Source organism: Entelurus aequoreus, linkage group LG04 (assembly GCF_033978785.1).
Source record: "Entelurus aequoreus isolate RoL-2023_Sb linkage group LG04, RoL_Eaeq_v1.1, whole genome shotgun sequence".
Lineage (NCBI taxonomy): Eukaryota > Metazoa > Chordata > Actinopteri > Syngnathiformes > Syngnathidae > Entelurus > Entelurus aequoreus.
Genome location: NC_084734.1, coordinates 850951 through 872527, shown reverse-complemented (window position 1 = coordinate 872527; position 21577 = coordinate 850951). Strand labels below are relative to the sequence as shown.

The 21577-nt window shown below is 40.0% G+C and overlaps 2 protein-coding genes across 4 annotated transcripts in view; one reads left to right on the top strand and one right to left on the bottom strand.

The window, feature by feature from the left end:
* taf7 (TAF7 RNA polymerase II, TATA box binding protein (TBP)-associated factor) overlaps positions 1-3286 on the bottom strand; it is a 139207-nt gene extending 135921 nt beyond the window's left edge. Inside the window, exons 1-3 of the mRNA XM_062043966.1 lie at positions 2957-3286; positions 2770-2846; positions 871-949 (exon numbers count right to left, since the gene is read on the bottom strand). Of these exons, the coding sequence (XP_061899950.1) occupies positions 871-949; positions 2770-2846; positions 2957-2975 (175 nt within the window). The 5' untranslated portion in view covers positions 2976-3286. The remainder of the gene's footprint in view (positions 1-870; positions 950-2769; positions 2847-2956) is intronic.
* A 270-nt stretch (positions 3287-3556) lies between these two features.
* The window catches only part of LOC133648164 (sodium/hydrogen exchanger 6-like), a 52753-nt gene continuing 34732 nt past the window's right edge, over positions 3557-21577 (top strand). For all 3 annotated transcript variants that reach the window (XR_009825826.1, XR_009825825.1, XM_062043965.1), the window contains exons 1-6: positions 3557-4213; positions 11287-11486; positions 13799-13876; positions 13954-14030; positions 14095-14207; positions 14328-14433. Coding sequence is in view for 1 of the 3 variants with exons in the window: in XM_062043965.1 (XP_061899949.1) it covers positions 3880-4213; positions 11287-11486; positions 13799-13876; positions 13954-14030; positions 14095-14207; positions 14328-14433 (908 nt within the window). In the remaining 2 variants the exon portion in view is untranslated. The remainder of the gene's footprint in view (positions 4214-11286; positions 11487-13798; positions 13877-13953; positions 14031-14094; positions 14208-14327; positions 14434-21577) is intronic.

Sequence of the window (21577 nt, the reverse complement as noted above, 5' to 3'; positions counted from 1 at the left end):
GTAAAAAGTTGTTGTCGCAATTGTTGGATATGACTTTAAAGCATAACCAAGCATGCATCACTATAGCTCTTGTCTCAAAGTAGGTGTACTGTCACCACCTGTCACATCACACCCTGACTTATTTGGACTTTTTTTGCTGTTTTCCTTTGTGTAGTGTTTTACTTCTTGTCTTGCGCTCCTATTTTGGTGGCTTTTTCTCTTTTTTCAGTATTTTCCTGTAGCAGTTTCATGTCTTCCTTTGAGCGATATTTCCCGCAGCTACTTTGTTTTAGCAATCAAGAATATTGCAGTTGTTTTTATCCTTCTTTGTGGGGACATTGTTGATTGTCATGTCATGTTCGGGTGTACTTTGTGGACGCCGTCTTTGCTCCACAGTAAGTCTTTGCTGTCGTCCAGCATTCTGTTTTTGTTGACTTTGTAGCCAGTTCAGTTTTAGTTTCGTTCTGCATAGCCTTCCCTAAGCTTCAATGCCTTTTCTTAGGGGCACTCACCTTTTGTTTATTTTTGGTTTAAGCATTAGACACCTTTTTACCTGCACACTGCCTCCCGCTGTTTCCGACATCTACAAAGCAATTAGCTACCTGCTGCCACCTACTGATATGGAAGAGTATTACACGGTTACTCTGCCGAGCTCTAGACAGCACCGACACTCAACAACAACACATCATTTGCAGACTATAATTACTGGTTTCCAAAAACTATTTTTAACTCAAATAGGTAAAATTACATAATCTCCCACGGCACACCAGACAATATAACTAGTGTGCCGCGGTGCAGCGGTTGAAAAATACTGTATTAAAACATACTAATGTGAACCACACATGCTTTTTTTATTTATATCTCGACAAATAAAGGGAGTGAGTGACCTACGGTGCAACTCAATCGTGAGTCTGTCCTTCATATTCATGCTACTCGACTGTGCAATCCTCCTAACTGTAGAGGCGTACTCCTGAAATGTAGAATAACAAAGAAAAGTCAATAATGGATTACAGTGCGTTTACATGAGGAAACACACTTGCAGGTTTACACGAAGAAACACACTTGCAGGTTTACATGAGGAAACACACTTGCAGGTTTACATGAGGAAACACACTTGCAGGTTTACATGAGGAAACACACTTGCAGGTTTACATGAGGAAACACACTTGCAGGTTTACATGAGGAAACACACTTGCAGGTTTACATGAGGAAACACACTTGCAGGTTTACATGATGAAACACACTTGCAGGTTTACATGAAGAAACACACTTGCAGGTTTACATGAGGAAACACACTTGCAGGTTTACATGAGGAAACACACTTGCAGGTTTACATGAGGAAACACACTTGCGGGTTTACATGAGGAAACACACTTGCGGGTTTACATGAGGAAACACACTTGCGGGTTTACATGAGGAAACACACTTGCGGGTTTACATGAGGAAAGACACTTGCGGGTTTACATGAGGAAAGACACTTGCGGGTTTACATGAGGAAACACACTTGCAGGTTTACATGAGGAAACACACTTGCAGGTTTACATGAGGAAAGACACTTGCAGGTTTACATGAGGAAACACACTTGCAGGTTTACATGAGGAAACACACTTGCAGGTTTACATGAGGAAACACACTTGCAGGTTTACATGAGGAAACACACTTGCAGGTTTACATGAGGAAACACACTTGCAGGTTTACATGATGAAACACACTTGCGGGTTTACATGAGGAAACACACTTGCGGGTTTACATGAGGAAACACACTTGCGGGTTTACATGAGGAAACACACTTGCGGGTTTACATGAGGAAACACACCTGCAGGTTTACATTAGCAAACACACTTGCAGGTTTACATGAGGAAACACACTTGCAGGTTTACATGAGGAAAGACACTTGCAGGTTTACATGAGGAAACACACTTGCAGGTTTACATGAGGAAACACACTTGCAGGTTTACATGAGGAAACACTTGCAGGTTTACATGAGCAAACACACTTGCAGGTTTACATGAGGAAACACACTTGCAGGTTTACATGAGCAAACACACTTGCAGGTTTACACGAGGAAACACACTTGCAGGTTTACATGAGCAAACACACTTGCAGGTTTACACGAGGAAACACACTTGCAGGTTTACATGAGGAAACACACTTGCAGGTTTACATGAGGAAACACACTTGCGGGTTTACATGAGGAAACACACTTGCAGGTTTACATGAGGAAACACACTTGCGGGTTTACATGAGGAAACACACTTGCGGGTTTACATGAGGAAACACACTTGCGGGTTTACATGAGGAAACACACTTGCGGGTTTACATGAGGAAACACACTTGCGGGTTTACATGAGGAAACACACTTGCGGGTTTACATGAGGAAACACACCTGCAGGTTTACATTAGCAAACACACTTGCAGGTTTACATGAGGAAACACACTTGCAGGTTTACATGAGGAAACACACTTGCAGGTTTACATGAGGAAACACACTTGCAGGTTTACATGAGGAAACACACTTGCAGGTTTACATGAGGAAACACACCTGCAGGTTTACATTAGCAAACACACTTGCAGGTTTACATGAGGAAACACACTTGCAGGTTTACATGAGGAAACACACTTGCAGGTTTACATGAGCAAACACACTTGCAGGTTTACATGAGCAAACACACTTGCAGGTTTACATGAGGAAACACACTTGCAGGTTTACATGAGGAAACACACTTGCAGGTTTACATGAGCAAACACACTTGCAGGTTTACATGAGGAAACACACTTGCAGGTTCTCACCGTTGGCAGCCGCAGTATAAACTGATTCTCCAACTCGTAAGGAGCATCCTCCTTACTCTTGGAGCCAGCTTTACCAGCTGCAAATCAATGATAACATTTTCATTAAAAAATAAGCAATATTGTTTACAAAGCTTTAGCAACACTAGTCGGCTAACGATAGCTTAGCGAGCTAGCCAAATGGCAGTACCTTTCTGTTTGGATGTCATATTCGTTGTTTGTAGTTTTGATGCAACCCTGGAAAGCTTAAGCTTTTAAATGCCATTAAATACAACTTTTCACATTAAACGTATATTTGCCAAGTCTATGAAAACATTAGCAGCGGTTTAAATAGAGTCAAACATGGCTGGTGACAACAGCTGCGTTCAAGTGCTCCTCGGAAATGTAATGAAATGTTGTGTTCACAATTACTTGATGCGTGCACTCGTAAGGCAAATGCTATTTTCAAATGTTAATATTTAATTTTTTTTGTACTAATGATATATTTGTGATTTAAAATGACATTCACAATTGCTACATTTATCCCGAAATACTTTTCCGTACGCAGAGAACGTAACACGTGACGTCACGTCACGAGACCTTCCGAAAAATTTAGAAAAGAAAACATTAAACATGTCCCTGGTTTGTAACGTTATGTGTACTGTGACATCTTGTTTTGTCCATGTGAACATTTTGTATATCCAGATACACATTCTAAATCGAACACTTGTTTTTTGTTTTTGTTTTTAAGCAATAAATTCAGAGTACTTCCGGTTGAGAGGACGACACAAATAGGACACTTCAAAGTAAAACTGGTCAAGCCTATAATTGACAAGACATTTGCTTTTGACGCACATTTGTGTTTAAAATACTTGTGTATGATTGTTTATATTTCATTTAAAAAACGTGAACATGTATGTTTCCCGCTTGTATGCAGTCTACCTTTAAACACCATTTCGTGGCGATAGTAAGTTGAAACATACACGTTCCCACATTTTTACTTCCGGGTCCAAATTGATTCTGCTGGCGCTGTCGTTTCCTGCTCGTCTGGCCAGTTGCTGTGCGACGTCAGCCCACAAAGTTTTGGACCCAGCCAAGACTACGCCGCAGCGTTTGTCTGCCGAACATCTCGACATGACTCCGAAGTGGACTGTCGGCCGAGCCCGCGGCGGGGCGACGAGGACGCGGTGGCTGCTCGTGCTGGTGAGCGTGTCCGTGTGCGTGTGCGTGTGCCGAGCATCATCACAGACTCAGCATCAGCAGCAGCATCAGCAGCAGCTGGAGGAGGAGGAGGACAGTGCCAATGAGAACATCGTCACGGAGAAGAAGGCCGAGGAGAGCCACCGGCAGGACAGCGCGGACTTGCTCATCTTCATCATGCTCCTCACCCTCACTATCCTCACCATCTGGTTGTTCAAACACCGCCGCTTCCGCTTCCTGCACGAAACTGGGCTGGCGATGATCTATGGTGAGCCTCAACTTCTCTACATCTCTTCACCAGACACCGTGCACAGAGTCAAAGTAGCAATGGTAGTCACACACACACTAGGTGTGGTGAAATTAACCTCTGCATTTGACCCATCACCCTTGATCACCCCCTGGGAGGTGAGGGGAGCAGTGAGCAGCAGCGGTTCCAACTCGTAATGCTGAGTGCCAAGCAGGGTCCCATTTGTATAGCCTTTGGTATGACTCGGCCGAGGTTTGAACTCGAGACCTACTGAAAACAAGATAGCACTTCATGTATCCGTCCATCTTCTTCCGCTTATCGGAGGTGGGGTCGCGGGGGCAGCAGCCTAAGCAGGGAAGCCCAGACTTCCCTCTCCCCAGCCACTTGGTCCAGCTCCTCCCGGGGGATCCCGAGGCGTTCCCAGCCCAGCCGGGAGACATAGTCTTCCCAACGTGTCCTGGGTCTTCCCCGTGGCCTCCTACCGGCCGGACGTGCCCTAAACACCTCCCTAGGGAGGCGTTCGGGTGGCATCCTGACCAAATGCCCGAACCACCTCACCTGGCTCCTCTCCATGTGGAGGAGCAGCAGCTTTACTTTGATCTCCTCCCAAATGACATAGTTTCTCACCCTATCTCTAAGGGAGAGACCCGCCACCCGGCGGAGGAAACTCATTTGTACCCGTGATCTTGTCCTTTCGGTCATAACCCAAAGCTCATGACCATAGGTGAGGATGGGAACGTAGATCGACCGCTAAATTGAGAGCTTTGCCTTCCGGCTCAGCTCAATCTTCACCACAACGGATCGATACAGCGTCCGCATTACTGAAGACGCCGCACCGATCCGCCTGTCGATCTCACCATCCACTCTTCCCTCACTCGTGAACAAGACTCCCAGGTCCTTGAACTCCTCCACTTGGGGCAGGGTCTCCTCCCCAACCCGGAGATGGCACTCCACCCTTGGAGGTGCTGATTCTCATCCCAGTCGCTTCACATAGTCCTCCCAACGTGTTCAATCCACTTTATTTATATAGCACATTTAAACAACAAAAGTGCTGCACAAAAATATTAAAAACAAGCTCCACCAATGGTAAATGGGTTATACTTGTAGAGCGCTTTTCTACCTTCAAAGCGCTTTGACACTATTTCCACATTCACCCATTCACACACACATTCACACACTGATGGCGGGAGCTGCCATGCAAGGCGCTAATCACCACCCATCAGGAGCAAGGGTGAAGTGTCTTGCTCAACGGACACAACAGACGTGACTAGGATGGTAGAAGCTGGGGATCGAACCAGGAACCCTCAGCTCGCTGGCACGGCCACTCTCCCAACCGCGCCACGCCGTCTTTATTATAACACGTATATAAGACTTTTCAAGTCATTTTGATAGTAGGCTACTATAGCTAATATAGACACTTACGTCATGTGTTGTCTTCATCGTATACGGCTTTTCATTGTTTTGCGGCTCCAGACAGATTAGTTTTTTGTATTTTGACTGAATGACTGACTAAAAACAAAATAAATACAGTATTTTTCGGACTGTAAGTCGCAGTTTTTTTCATAGTTTGGCCGGGGGTGCGACTTATACTCAGGAGCGACTTATGTGTGAAATGATGAACACATTAGCGTAAAATATCAAATATTATTATTTATCTCATTCACGTAAGAGACTAGACCAGGGGTCGGCAACCTTTACCACTCAAAGAGCCATTTTGGCAAGTTTCACAAATTAAAGAAAATAATGGGAGCCACAAAAAAATTTTTAAAATTTAAAATGAAAAACACCGCATACAAAGCTTAAATAGCTTTGTGCTATGTTAACCAGGGGTCTCAGACACACGCACCGGCACGCACCTTAATATGGAAATTTGATGTTAGTGCGGCCTGCGAGTTTTGAATGATTGGCGCTTGATAGCGTCATACCTGCCAACACTCTCATTGTTTCCGGGAGACTACCTAATACCAGGGCGTGATGGCACTGCTTTTAGCGACTCTGCAGCCTGCCCAAACAGTATACCTGCTCGACCACATGACAGCAAGGCGTACTACCTCAGCAGCCACACATCTTACACTGACGGTACCAATACCCAGAATCCCATGCAGCCCTAACTCTTCCGCTCAACCAACGCACGGGGAGGGGGGGGGGGGGTGATGTGTGGGGGGATTTGGTGGTAGCGGGGGTGTATAATGTAGACCGGAAGAGTTAGGGCTGCATGGGATTCTGGGTATTGGTTGTGTTGTGTTTATGTTGTGTTACGGTGGGATGTTCTCCAGAAATGTGTTTTTCATTCTTTTTTGGTGTGGGTTCACAGTGTGGCGCATATTTGTAACGTAACAATGTTAAAGTTGTTTGATACGGCTACCGTCAGTGTAAGCTGTGTGGCTGAGGAGTAAGTATGCTTTGCTGTCTCCTGTGTGTGCAAGTAAAAGCTACATACAACATGAGGCCGGGCTGGCACGCTGTTTGTAAACGCTATAGAGGACAATTACTGCAGTGCAATTAGGGCACTCCCTTTATTTAGTAATTAGAGTGTAAATAGGATTATATTTTCCCTGGGAGTTATCTATGAGAGACACTGAGATCCATAAGTCTCCTGGGAAAATTGGGGGGGGGTCGGCAAGTATGTAGCTGAGCCGCGTCAGAGTGGTCAAAGAGCCGCATGCGGCTCCGGAGCCGCGGGTTGCCGACCCCTGGACTAGACGTATAAGATTTCATGGGATTTAGAGATTAGGAGTGACAGATTGTTTGGTAAACGTATAGCATGTTCTATATGTTATAGTTATTTGAAGGACTCTTACCATAATATGTTACGTTAACATACCAGGCACGTTCTCAGTTGGTTATTTATGCCTCATATAACGTACACTTATTCACTTAACTTAGTAAGTTCACTATTCTTTAGACATTTTAAAGGCCTACTGAAAGCCACTACTAGCGACCACGCAGTCTGATAGTTTATACATCAATGATGAAATCTTAACATTGCAACACATGCCAATACGGCCGGGTTAGATTAGTAAAGTGCAATTTAAAATTTCCCGCAAAATATTCTGCTGAAAACGTCTCGGTATGATGACGCCTGCGCGTGACGTCACGGATTGTAGCAGACATATTGGGACACCATTGTGGCCAGCTATTAAGTCGTCTGTTTTCATCGCAAAATTCCACAGTATTCTGGACATCTGTGTTGGTGAATCTTTTGCAATTTGTTTAATGAACAATGAAGACAGCAAAGAAGAAAGCTGTAGGTGGCATCGGTGTATTAGCGGCTGGCTGCAGCAACACAACCAGGAGGACATTGAGTTGGATAGCAGACGCGCTACCGTGAGTACGTAGCTGTGGCTTCCAAACATTTGATCGCTTGCCCGTACGTGCGTGCCGCTATGTGCATGTCACGTACGTAACTTTGGGGAAATATATGTGCTGTGTGAACTTTACGGAGGTGAACGGTACTTTGGGCTGTGGGATTGAGTGTGTTGTGCGGGTGTTTGATTTGTATTGGTGGGTTATATGGACGGGAGGGGGGAGGTGTTTGTTATGTGGCATATTAAATATAAGCCTGGTTGTGTTGTGGCTAATAGAGTATATATACACTACCGTTCAAAAGTTTGGGGTCACATTGAAATGTCCTTATTTTTGAAGTACTTTTCAATGAAGATAACTTTAAACTAGTCTTAACTTGAAAGAAATACACTCTATGCATTGCTAATGTGGTAAATGACTATTCTAGCTGCAAATGTCTGGTTTTTGGTGCAATATCTACATAGGTGTATAGAGGCCCATTTCCAGCAACTATCACTCCAGTGTTCTAATGGTACAATGTGTTTGCTCATTGGCTCAGAAGGCTAATTGATGATTAGAAAACCCTTGTGCAATCATGTCCACACATCTGAAAACAGTTTAGCTCGTTACAGAAGCTACAAAACTGACCTTCCTTTGAGCAGATTGAGTTTCTGGAGCATCACATTTGTGGGGTCAATTAAACGCTCAAAATGGCCAGAAAAAGAGAACTTTCATCTGAAACTCGACAGTCTATTCTTGTTCTTAGAAATTAAGGCTCGAACACAAAGTTGTTTGGGTGACCCCAAACTTTTGAACGGTAGTGTATGTCTTGTGTTTATTTACTGTTTTAGTCCTTCCCAGCTGTATATCAGGTCCCACCCGCATCTTCCCTGTCTGAATCGCTTCCACTGCCCTCTAATCCTTCACTCTCACTTTCCTCATCCACAAATCTTTTATCCTCGCTCAAATTAATGGGGTAATCGTCGCTTTCTCGGTCCGAATCGCTCTCGCTGCTGGTGGCCATGATTGTAAACAGTGCGCAGATGTGAGGCGCTCCACAACCTGTGACGTCACGCTACTTCCGGTACAGGCAAGGCTTTTTTATCAGCGACCAAAAGTTGCGAACTTTATCGTCGATGTTCTCTACTAAATCCTTGTAGCAAAAATATGGCAATATCGCGAAATTGTCAAGTATGACACATAGAATGGATCTGCTATCCCCGTTTAAATAAGAACATTTCATTTCAGTAGGCCTTTAAATTGCCTTTCAAATGTCTATTCTTGGTGTTGGATTTTATCAAATACATTTCCCCAAAAAATGCGACTTATACTCCAGTGCGACTTATATATGTTTTTTTCCTTCTTTATTATGCTTTTTCGGCCGGTGCGACTTATACTCCGAAAAATACGGTAGATACCTTTTTACCTGCACACTGCCTCCCGCTGTTTCCGACATCTACAAAGCAATTAGCTACCGGCTGCCACCTACTGATATGGAAGAGTATTACACGGTTACTCTGCCGGGCTCTAGACAGCACCGACACTCAACAACAACACATCATTTGCAGACTATAATTACTGCTTTGCAAAATATATTTTTAACCCAAATAGGTGAAATTAGATAATCTCCCACGGCACACCAGACTGTATCTCACGGCACACTAGTGTACTGCGGCACAGTGGTTGAAAAACACTGTCTTAATCATAGGGCTACTGTTGGGCTGCGAGCGCCCCCTAGAGGGCCGGCAAAAACATCTATGGGCCGCAGTGGTGCTCGGTTGCAATACACTTTTGCACCACTTGTGGCAGTAATGACAATATCAAAGAAACAACAGAAGCCTGGAGTCTTAAAAAAGTTCCTTAAGCGCAAAAATGACGACTAAAGTGGTGAAGCTACTATTAACAGTTTAGTTAAGAAACATGTTTATTTAGTGCAACATAATTGTCTGTCACTTTATTTTTTGTCAGTTATTTTTGAGTCCCTTCTTATGCAATATATATTTGGATAGTACTTATTGTTCTAATCAGGCTGACCTGAGGATATAATTTTTTTTAGATAAATGATAATTGACTAATAACTAATAAATACATGGTTCCATGTCATTTGACAAGGTTGTAAAATGTAGGATGGATATAATTATTGAATATAAATGAAAATCAAGAGTAAGATTAGGAATTCAGTGTTAATATTTGAGTGGGCCCCGGGCCCCTCTGTAGTGGTCAGAAAGGTTAAGAAGCCAGGCTTTAGGCTGTTTCACCAAATCACTGCAGAATATAAATAAAAATGGATCCAGATTCAGTGTAAAAAAAAAAATCAGTGCTGGAAACTTCAGAGCTGAAAAATTCAGTGCTAAAAAAATTCTGTTTTGAAAAAAATTTGTGGAAAAAATTCAGTGCTAAAAAAATCAGTGTAATTAAATTCAGTGCATAAAAATTCAGTGTATACAAATTCAGTCTTTAAAAATACAAAGCTGAAAAATTCAGTGTTAAAAAAATCTGTGTAAATAAATTCAGTGTTTAAAAGTTCAGTGTAAAAAAAATCAGTGGTGGAAAATTCAGTGCTAAAAAAATTAAGTTTAAAAAAAAATCAGTGGAAAAAATTCAGTGCTAAAAAAATCAGTGTAATTAAATTCAGCGCTGAATAATTCAGTGTTTAAAAATTCAAAGCTGAAAAATTCAGTGTTAAAAAAATCTGTGTAATTAAATTCAGTGTTTAAAAGTTCAGTGTAAAAAAAATCAGTGCTGAAAAATTCAGTGTATACAAATTCAGTCTTTAAAAATACAAAGCTGAAAAATTCAGTGTTAAAAAAATCTGTGTAAATAAATTCAGTGTTTAAAAGTTCAGTGTAAAAAAAAATCAGTGGTGGAAAATTCAGTGTAACAAAATTCAGTGCTAAAAAAATCAGTGTTATTAAATTCAGTGTTTTAAAGTTCAGTGTAGAACAATTCAGTGTAGAAAAATTCAGTGCTGTAAAATTCAGAGCTGAAAAATTCAGTGTTAAAAAAATTCAGTGCTAAAAAAATTCAGTTTTAAAAAAAATCAGTGGAAAAAATTCAGTGCTAAAAAAATCAGTGTAATTAAATTCAGTGCTGAAAAATTCAGTGTTTAAAAATTCAAAGCTGAAAAATTCAGTGTTAAAAAAAATCTGTGTAATTAAATTCAGTGTTTAAAAGTTCAGTGTAAAAAAAATAAGTGCTGAAAAATTCAGTGTATAAAAATTCAGTGTTTAAAAATACAAAGCTGAAAAATTCAGTGTTAAAAAAATCTGTGTAAATAAATTCAGTGTTTAAAAGTTCAGTGTAAAAAAAAATCAGTGGTGGAAAATTCAGTGTAACAAAATTCAGTGCTAAAAAAATCAGTGTTATTAAATTCAGTGTTTTAAAGTTCAGTGTAGAACAATTCAGTGTAGAAAAATTCAGTGCTGTAAAATTCAGAGCTGAAAAATTCAGTGTTAAAAAAATTCAGTGCTAAAAAAATTCAGTTTTAAAAAAAATCAGTGGAAAAAATTCAGTGCTAAAAAAATCAGTGTAATTAAATTCAGTGCTGAAAAATTCAGTGTTTAAAAATTCAAAGCTGAAAAATTCAGTGTTAAAAAAAATCTGTGTAATTAAATTCAGTGTTTAAAAGTTCAGTGTAAAAAAAATCAGTGGTGGAAAATTCAGTGTAACAAAATTCAGTGCTAAAAAAATTCTGTTTTAAAAAAAATTATGTGTGTGAATCATGTGTGAGACTCATCGTCCACTTGTGATGATTGACGTGTGTGTCAGGTGTATGCTGGACACGCCCTCACCTACTTGACCTCCGACAGGTTTACTGGTGGGCGTGGTCTTGCGCTACGGCATCCACGTCCCGCGGGACATCAGCAACGCGACGCTGAGCTGCCACGTCAACGCCAGCCCCGCCACGCTGCTCATCAACTCCAAGGGGAAGTTCTACGAGTACACGCTGAAGGGCGAGATCGGCGCCAGCGAGGTCAACGACGTGCAGGACAACGAGATGCTGCGCAAGGTAAACACAGTCACGCCTTCATGCAGGGTGGGGCCCTTATGAAGTTGCTGTTTTTTCATACATTTGGACGCCTTTTTGAGGCCCCGAGCGTTCACAAAAAGTCACGCCAAGTATGTGAAAGATTAAATATTTCGGAGGTCCTGAAAAGTACATTTTAAAATTGCCACTCTAGCGCCACCTTTAAAATGAGACAAAATGAGCTCCTCCTACCAGTATCGTAGCGACACAAAAGTAGCGGGAAGTACACTATATTGCCAAAAGTATTTGGCCACCTGCCTTGACTCACATATGAACTTGAAGTGGCATCCCATGGAATTGTCCAAAATGTTTTGGTATCCTGGAGCAGTCAAATTTCCTTTCACTGGAACTAAGGAGCCAAGCCCAACTCCTGAAAAACGACCCCACACCATAATTCCTCCTCCACCAAATTTCACACCGAAATGTAGCGTTCTCCTGGCAACCTCCAAACCCAGACTGGTCCATCAGATTGCCAGATGGAAAAGCATAATAGTGAGGGTCCAATCCATAGTGGATCTAACATAATAGTGTGAGAGTCCAGTCCATAGTGGATCTAACATAATAGTGTGAGAGTCCAGTCCATAGTGGATCTAACATAATAGTGTGAGAGTCCAGTCCATAGTGGATCTAACATAATAGTGTGAGAGTCCAGTCCATAGTGGATCTAACATAATAGTGAGAGTCCAGTCCATAGTGGATCTAACATAATAGTGAGAGTCCAGTCCATAGTGGATCTAACATAATAGTGTGAGAGTCCAGTCCATAGTGGATCTAACATAATAGTGTGAGAGTCCAGTCCATAGTGGATCTAACATAATAGTGAGAGTCCAGTCCATAGTGGATCTAACATAATAGTGAGAGTCCAGTCCATAGTGGATCTAACATAATAGTGAGAGTCCAGTCCATAGTGGATCTAACATAATAGTGTGAGAGTCCAGTCCATAGTGGATCTAACATAATAGTGTGAGAGTCCAGTCCATAGTGGATCTAACATAATAGTGAGAGTCCAGTCCATAGTGGATCTAACATAATAGTGAGAGTCCAGTCCATAGTGGATTTAACATAATAGTGTGAGAGTCCAGTCCATAGTGGATCTAACATAATAATGAGAGTCCAGTCCATAGTGGATCTAACATAATAGTGTGAGAGTCCAGTCCATAGTTCCCATACTCTTCACTTTTCTTATAATAAAGTTGACTTTGGAATATTTAGGAGCGAGGAAATTTCACGACTGGATTTGTTGCACAGGTGGCATCCTGTGACAGTTCCATGCTGGAAATCACTGAGAGCGGCCCATTCTTTCACAAATGTTTGTAGAAACAGTCTCCATGCCTAAGTGCTTGATTTGATACACCAGGCCAAGTGATTAGGACACCTGATTCTCATCATTTGGATGGGTGGCCAAATACTTTTGGCAATATAGTGTATGTATCATGACGGGACGCACATAAAAGTCTCAAATACCTGAAAATGAACAGGAAGTCAGCCATTTTGGGTGCTACAAAGGGGTGGTACTTGAACAAACTCCTCCCTGGGACTGAGGCCAAATGAGTCTCTCTTACAATGACATATACTCCACTTAGAGGTGATGATATATTGCAAACATTTGCCTACGCGCCAAACATTGGTCTGATGATTCGCCACAAAACGTTAATAACGTGGCTGCAAGTTGATCCTATTTGGTAGAAATGATGACGATGACACCCTAAAGTACCCGATGGGTCATACCTGTCCACCTACCTGTAGTGGGCGGGGTCTTATAAACTGCCCCACCCCTTCACCAATCTTGCCTAATGTGATCAGAGATGATACTAAACTGATGGCTGATGATGAAGTGCAAAAATAAATGTGCAAATGCCAGGATGTGGGCGTGGCATAGCGCCAACCTTTGATCTGATGGTTCGCCACAGAACACGAAACGTTCATAACTCTGTGTCACAAGTTCAGATCTTGATCCGATCTACTAGTAATGATGATTTATTTCATTTTAATTTATTTCAAATTATTAGATTTTTATGTGGCCCTCAGGAGCCATGCCTAGCACGGCAAGGGCCCCACTGACATTGCTTCTAAACGTCTGCACGCCTTTTTGAGGCCCTTAACTTGCAGGAAAAGTCCCCTTATTTTGCAGGTGCGTCAGGTATGGAGAAAAATGTTATAATTTGGGTCAGGGCATCGGGAAGGTCGTGACCGCTCGCATTAACCCCGCGGCGCAGGGGCGAGGGCCCGTTCAATTGAATTATTATTGTCATTATTATTTCTGTTAACTACCATCTGGTTTATGCGTGACCCAGGTGACCTTCGACCCTGAAGTGTTCTTTAACATCCTGCTCCCGCCCATCATCTTCCACGCTGGATACAGCTTAAAGAGGGTGAGGAAACCATGGCGTCCCTTCTTGATGACATCATCAACAGACATTCATGATGTGTTCTCGTCTTTGTCCTGCAGAGACACTTTTTCCGCAACATGGGCTCCATCCTGGCGTACGCCTTCTTGGGGACGCTCATTTCCTGTCTTGTCATCGGGTAAGAGTCTCATCTAATTATTCATCTAATTATTGTGATTATTATTCATGTTCCTGTTTGCCAGCTTGTTAATGTACGGCTGCGTGACGCTGATGAAGAAGATGGGACAACTCGGCGGGGACTTCTTCTTCACCGACTGTCTGTTCTTCGGCGCCATCGTCTCCGCCACAGACCCCGGTGCGTCTCTCGATGCGTACATCTAGACATATAAGTAGAACGTGGACCTCATTTGGATCAGCACCATAGTGTGTCTTTGTCACCAAGCACACTGTCCCCTTTTGTCCCGTGTTGCCATAGTGACGGTGCTGGCCATCTTCAACGAGCTGCAGGTGGACGTGGACTTGTACGCGCTGTTGTTTGGCGAGAGCGTGCTCAACGACGCCGTGGCTTTGGTTCTCTCCTCGTAAGTCACACTTCTAAAACTTTGGCTTGTGTTCCAGCACAAATTTGTCTTTTTCGCAGTATAATTAAAATCAGTGTAAAAAAAATCAGTGCTGAAAAATTCCATGTAAAAAAATGCAATGTTTAAAAATTCTGTGTAAAAAGAAAATCAGTGTAAAAGATTCCGTGCTAAAAAATCAGTGTAATTAAAATCAGTTATTAAAAGTTCAGCGTAAAAAGAAAAAATCAGTGCTGAAGAATTCAGTGTTTAAAAATTCAATGATAAAAAAATTCAGAGCTGAAAAATTCAGTGTTAAAAAAATTTAGTGCTAAACAATTCAGTGCTGAAAAAAATCAGTGTAATTAAATTCAGTGTTTAAAAATTCAGTGTAAAAAAAAAAATCAGTGCTGGAAACTTCAGAGCTGAAAAATTCAGTGCTAAAAAAATTATGTTTTAAAAAAAATTAGTGGAAAAAATTCAGTGCTAAAAAAAAATCAGTGTAATTAAATTCAGTGTATAAAAATTCAGTGTTTAAAAATTCAAAGCTGAAAAATTCAGTGTTAAAAAAATCTGTGTAAATAAATTCAGTGTTTAAAAGTTCAATGTAAAAAAAAATCAGTGGTGGAAAATTCAGTGCTAAAAAATCAGTTATTAAATTCAGTGTAGAAAAATTCAGAGCTGAAAAATTCAGTGTTAAAAAAATTCAGTGCTAAAAAAATTCAGTTTTAAAAAAAATCAGTGGAAAAAATTCAGTCCTAAAAAAATCAGTGTAATTAAATTCAGTGCTGAAAAATTCAGTGTATAAAAATTCAGTGTTTAAAAATTCAAAGCTGAAAATTTCAGTGTTAAAAAAATCTGTGTAATTAAATTCAGTGTTTAAAAGTTCAGTGTAAAAAAAATCAGTGGTGGAAAATTCAGTGCTAAAAAAATTCTGTTTTAAAAAAAATTAGTGGAAAAAATTCAGTGCTAAAAAAATCAGTGTAATTAAATTCAATGGATAAAAATTCAGTGTTTAAAAATTCAAAGCTGAAAATTTCAGTGTTAAAAAAATCTGTGTAATTAAATTCAGTGTTTAAAAGTTCAGTGTAAAAAAAATCAGTGGTGGAAAATTCAGTTCTAAAAAAATTCTGTTTTAAAAAAAATTAGTGGAAAAAATTCAGTGCTAAAAAAATCAGTGTAATTAAATTCAATGTAAAAAAATTCAGTGTTTAAAAATTCAAAGCTGAAAAATTCAGTGTTAAAAAAATCTGTGTAAATAAATTCAGTGTTTAAAAGTTCAGTGTAAAAAAAAATCAGTGCTGGAAACTTCAGAGCTGAAAAATTCAGTGCTAAAAAAATTCTGTTTTAAAAAAAATTAGTGGAAAAAATTCAGTGCTAAAAAAATCAGTGTTATTAAATTCAGTGTTTTAAAGTTCAGTGTAGAAAAATTCAGTGCTGGAAAATTCAGAGCTGAAAAATTCAGTGCTAAAAAATTCACTTTTAAAAAAAAATCAGTGGAAAAAATTTAGTGCAAAAAAAATCAGTGTAAATAAATTCAGTGCTGAAAAATTCATAAAAATTCAAAGCCGAAAAATTCAGTGTTAAAAAAATCAGTGTAATTAAATTCTGTGTTTAAAAGTTCAGTGTAAAAAAAAATCAGTGCTGAAGAATTCAGCATATAAAAATTCAGTGTTTCAAAATTCAGTGTAAAATAAATTCAGTGTAAAAAAAATCAGTGCTGAAAAATTCAGTGTTTAAAAATTTGCTGCTTTAAAACGCAAGTAATGTAAGACTGAAACAATCGATCGCGTCTCAGAAGCAGCCAATGAGGTGTCAAGTTTAAAGTCACGTGACAGGGGTCTTACAAAGAGGCAGGTAATGCAGCACAACACGCCACATGCCGTGTAACCTAATGTACGTGCTCCTATCTCTTTTTATGAACACTTTTAACAGTGGAGATTGATGTGCATTAATGAAAAAAATCCCTGGATTCTGCAAAAAAGGATAAAAGTTGATTCCACGATGGTAGAAACACTCACACAATAATGACTGATACTAAAAACGTTATAACACACCATCTCAAAAATGGAATTAACTTTTTTTTTTTACTGAATAAGACACTCTAGAACCTTTATTTAACCAGATAAGAAAACCCGTTGAGATCAAGATCTCTTTCACAAGGGTGACATGGCCAAGAGGTCAACAGCACATGTCACAGAGCAGTTTCAAAAATAATACATTAAGACATACATTTTAAAATACATAAGAGAACCGTACTCAGAAGGTACATACAAATACAGAATGTGGGGTTTACAATGTTAACTATGAACCATAAAACACTGAATATTTACAATATATGAACGTTGTTCCTCTACTTCCCAGACCACCTCCTTTGTCGACATATTTTATAATCGAGGAAGAGCAACAAACACGGCGAAACATAAATGCAAAGGGAAAGAAAACATGCACATATTCGATTTAATATCTGTTTGCAGAATTTTGTTGTAGAAATCCGCCTCCGTCTAACACTCGCGTATCAGGCTTGTTGCTGTGGAAACAAGCCCCGCCCACTCTCCCACACTGTGCCTGGTCTGCATAAAGCAGAGCTTCCTATGGTTACCGTAGTAACCCGTATGTCAATCAAAAGTGCAGAGTTTAACCATTGCAATCATTTCTATAGTTTGAAAATATCCAGCGAGCCGCATTGAAATGTTATCATATATATGTTGTATTATGCCCAGTTAACTGCTTTTTTAATGCTGTTTTAAAAAAAACTGTCACATGACTTCAAACTTGACACCTCATTGGCTGCTTCTGTGACAGAGTCGAGCGCTTCAGTCTTCATTTACGGCAAATGAGTCTTGCTTTTAAGAGCAGCAAATTGTTGTGAACTGAATTTTTTTAGCTTAAAGTTTTTTTACCCTAAAATTTGCAGCACTTAATTTTTTTACACTGAGTTTGTATACTCTGAATTTTAAAGTCGGAAGCTGGAGTCTCTGAGCATTTTTGCACTACACATAACTGCTCAAAATCTGCTCACTTTAAAATAACAACAAGAAGCGACAGAAGAAAGTTTGGATTTATAAACCTATTGTTTTTCTTTTAATCTTTTTTTTACTCACTTTTTGTACAAACCTCAAAAGCAGTGAAGTTGTCACGTTGTGTAAACGGTAAATAAAAAGAGAATACAACAAATCCTTTTCAATTTATATTCAATTGAATAGACTGCAAAGACAAGATATTTCATGTTCACACTGAAAAAACTTTATTTTTTGCAAATATTAGCTCATTTGGAATTTGATGCCTGCAACATGTTTCAAAAAAGCTGGCACAAGTGGCAAAAAAGAGTGATAAAGTTGAGGAATGCTCATCAAAGACTTATTTGGAACATCCCACAGGTGAACAGGCTAATTGGGAACAGGTGGGTGCCATGATTGGGTATAAAAGTAAATTCCATGAAATGCTCAGTCGTTCACAAACAAGGACGGGGCGAGGGTCACCACTTTGTCAACAAATGCCTGAGCAAATTGTTTAAGAACAACATTTCTCAACAAGGAATTTAGGGATTTCACCATCTACGCTCCGTAATATCATCAAAAGGTTCGGAGAATGTGGAGAAATCACTGCACGTAAGCCATGATATTACACACCTTGGATCCCTCAGGCGGTACTGCATCATAAAAGCCACATCAGTGTGTAAAGGATATCACCACATGGGCTCAGGAACACTTCAGAAAACCACTGTCAGTAACTACAGTTGGTCGCTATATCTGTAAGTGCAAGTTAAAACTCTACTATGCAAAGCCATTTATCAACAACACCCAGAAACGCTTCGCTGGGCCCGAGCTCATCTAAGATGGACTGATGCAAAGTGGAAAAGTGTTCTGTGGTCTGACGAGTCCACATTTCAAATTGTTTTTGGAAACTGTGGACGTCGTGTCTTTCGGACCAAAGAGGAAAAGAACCATCCGGACTGTTCTAGGGTGAAAGTGTAAAAGGCAGCATGTGTGATGGTATGGGGGTGTATTAGTGGCCAAGACATGGGTAACTTACACATCTGTGAAGGCACCATTAATGCTGAAAGGTACATACAACATATGTTTCCATCCAAGCAACGTTATCATGGACGCCCCTGCTTATTTCAGCCAGACAATGTAACACGTGGCTTCATAGTAAAAGAGTGCTGGTACTAGACTGGCCTGCCTGTAGTCCAGACATTGAAAATGTGTGAAGGCTAAAATATGAGAAGGGAGACTGTTGAACAACTTAAGCTGTACATTACGCAAGAATGGGAAATAATTGCACTTCAAAAATGTGTCTCCTCAGTTCCCAAACCTTTACTGAGTGTTGTTCAAAGGAAAGGCCATGTAACACACTGGTAAAAATGCCTTTTTTGCAATGTGTGTTTGCCATTAAATTCTAAGTTCATGATTATTTGCCAAAAAATAAGAAAGTTTCTCAGTGTGAACATGAAATATCTTGTCTTTGCAGTCTATTCAATTGAATATAAGTTGAAAAGGATTTGTTGTATTCTCTTTTTATTTACCATTTACACAACGTGACAACTTCACTGCTTTTGGCTTTTGTAATAGCGTGACGGCCAATTATGCAATGTCCACCGTTGTGTTCCAAATGTTATCTATAGAATAATGCTGTCTTCTGCCATTCCTAAAGTGTGGCTATAGCTTGCCAAATAGTGAGCACAATACTTTTTTACTAATGTTTGCAACATATTCATATTCCATTCATAAACCCCTTTTTAGGATATACAAATATTACACACAAATAGAAAAGGAGAAGTGGTTATTACAATAATGATCATTTGCTCCACACCCACAGAGCTGACACCGCCCTGTAATACCGATAATAATAATAATAATAATAATGCATTCAATCCGTGCTTTAAGTGGGATTCTCTTATTATTTCCACAGAAGTATTCATTCTAACATGGAGCACTGTGGAGGCTCTAATCCCTGCCAAGAGTCTCAGAGCGACGCAGTGAACGGGTGCACTAAGTAGACGGTGGTGGTGGTGGTGGTGGTGGAGTGTTTTTGGGACCAATCGGCGGTCGTTCTGCTCATTTGAGGCGGTTATAAATGAGACAGAAATAGCGCGAGGCTGTTAAAGAAGTGTGTCCTGCGTGAGTCCTGTCTTGCAAAGTTCTACTCAGGAACACTGCAGGGTCTGCAAAGAAAGGCTGAGTATTATTTCTGTTGTGCCGCTCCAGATAAGTTGGAGGACAAGTGATTGGTTCCTGCTGGGATGGGATTTGGTTTGTTTGTCATGCAACCTTGATGCTCTTTTACCCACGACACTAACAAGGACTACATGACTTCACCCCTGTTGAAATCTTGTGTTCCTAATAACTCTATTTCAACCTTGCACAGGACAATAGTGAACAAGGAAAAGCAACATATTACAAACCCCGTTTCCATATGAGTTGGGAAATTGTGTTGGATGTAAATATAAACGGAATACAATGATTTGCAAATCCTTTTCAAGCCATATTCAGTTGAATGCACTACAAAGACAACATATTTGATGTTCAAACTCATACTCTTTATTTTTTTTTTGCAAATAATAATGAACTTAGAATTTCATGGCTGCAACACGTGCCAAAGTAGTTGGGAAAGGGCATGTTGACCACTGTGTTACATGGCCTTTTCTTTTAACAACACTCAGTAAACGTTTGGGAACTGAGAAAACTAATTGTTGAAGCTTTGAAAGTGGAATTCTTTCCCATTCTTGTTTTATGTAGAGCTTCAGTCGTTCAACAGTCCGGGGGTCTCCGTTGTGGTATTTTACGCTTCATAATGCGCCACACGTTTTCGACGGGAGACAGGTCTGGACTGCAGGCGGGCCAGGAAAGTACCCGCACTCTTTTTTTACGAAGCCACGCTGTTGTAACACATGCTGAATGTGGCTTGGCATTGTCTTGCTGAAATAAGCAGGGGCGTCCATGAAAAAGACGGCGCTTAGATGGCAACATATGTTGTTCCAAAACCTGTATGTACCTTTCAGCATTAATGGTGCCCTCACAGATGTGTAAGTTACCCATGTCTTGGCCACTAATACACCCCCATACCATCACACATGCTGCCTTTTACACTTTGCGTCGATAACAGTCTGGATGGCTCGCTTCCCCTTTGGTCCGGATGACACGATGTCGAATATTTCCAAAAACAATTTGAAATGTGGACTCGTCAGACCACAGAACACTTTTCCACTTTGCATGAGTCCATCTTAGATGATCTCGGGCCCAGAGAAGCCGGCGGCGTTTCTGGGTGTTGTTGATAAATGGCTTTGGCTTTGCATAGTGGAGCTTTAACTTGCACTTACAGATGTAGCGACCAACTGTATTTAGTGACAGTGGTTTTCTGAAGTGTTCCTGAGCCCATGTGGTGATATCCTTTAGAGCAGGGGTCACCAACCTTTTTGAAAACAAGAGCTACTTCTTGGGTACTGATTAATGCGAAGGGCTACCAGTTTGATACACACTTAAATAAATTGCCAGAAATAACCAATTTGCTCAATTTACCTTTAACTCTATGTTATTAATGATATTTACACTTAATTGAACGGTTTAAAAGAGGAGAAAACACACGAAAAAAGACTATTAAATTTTGAAACATAGTTTATCTTCAATTTCGACTCTTTAAAATTCAAAATTCAACCGAAAAAAAGAAGAGAAAAACTAGCTAATTCAAATCTTTTTGAAAAAATTAAAAAAAGAATTTATGGAACATCATTAGTAATTTTTCCTGATTAAGATTAATTTTAGAATTTTGATGACATGTTTTAAATAGGTTAAAATCCAATCTACACTTTGTTAGAATATATAACAAATTGGACCAAGCGATGAGGTGGCAACTTGTCCAGGGTGTACCCCGCCTTCCACCCGATTGTAGCTGAGATAGGCTCCAGCGCCCCCGCGATCCCAAAGGGAATAAGCGGTAGAAAATGGATGGATGGATGGACCAAGCTATATTTCTAACAAAGACAAATCATTATTTCTTCTAGATTTTCCAGAACAAAATTTTTAAAAGAAATTCAAAAGACTTTGAAATAACATTTAAATTTGATTCTACAGATTTTCTAGATTTGCCAGAATTGTTTTGAATTTTAATCATAATAAGTTTGAAGAAATATTTCACAAATATTCTTCGTCGAAAAAACAGAAGCTAA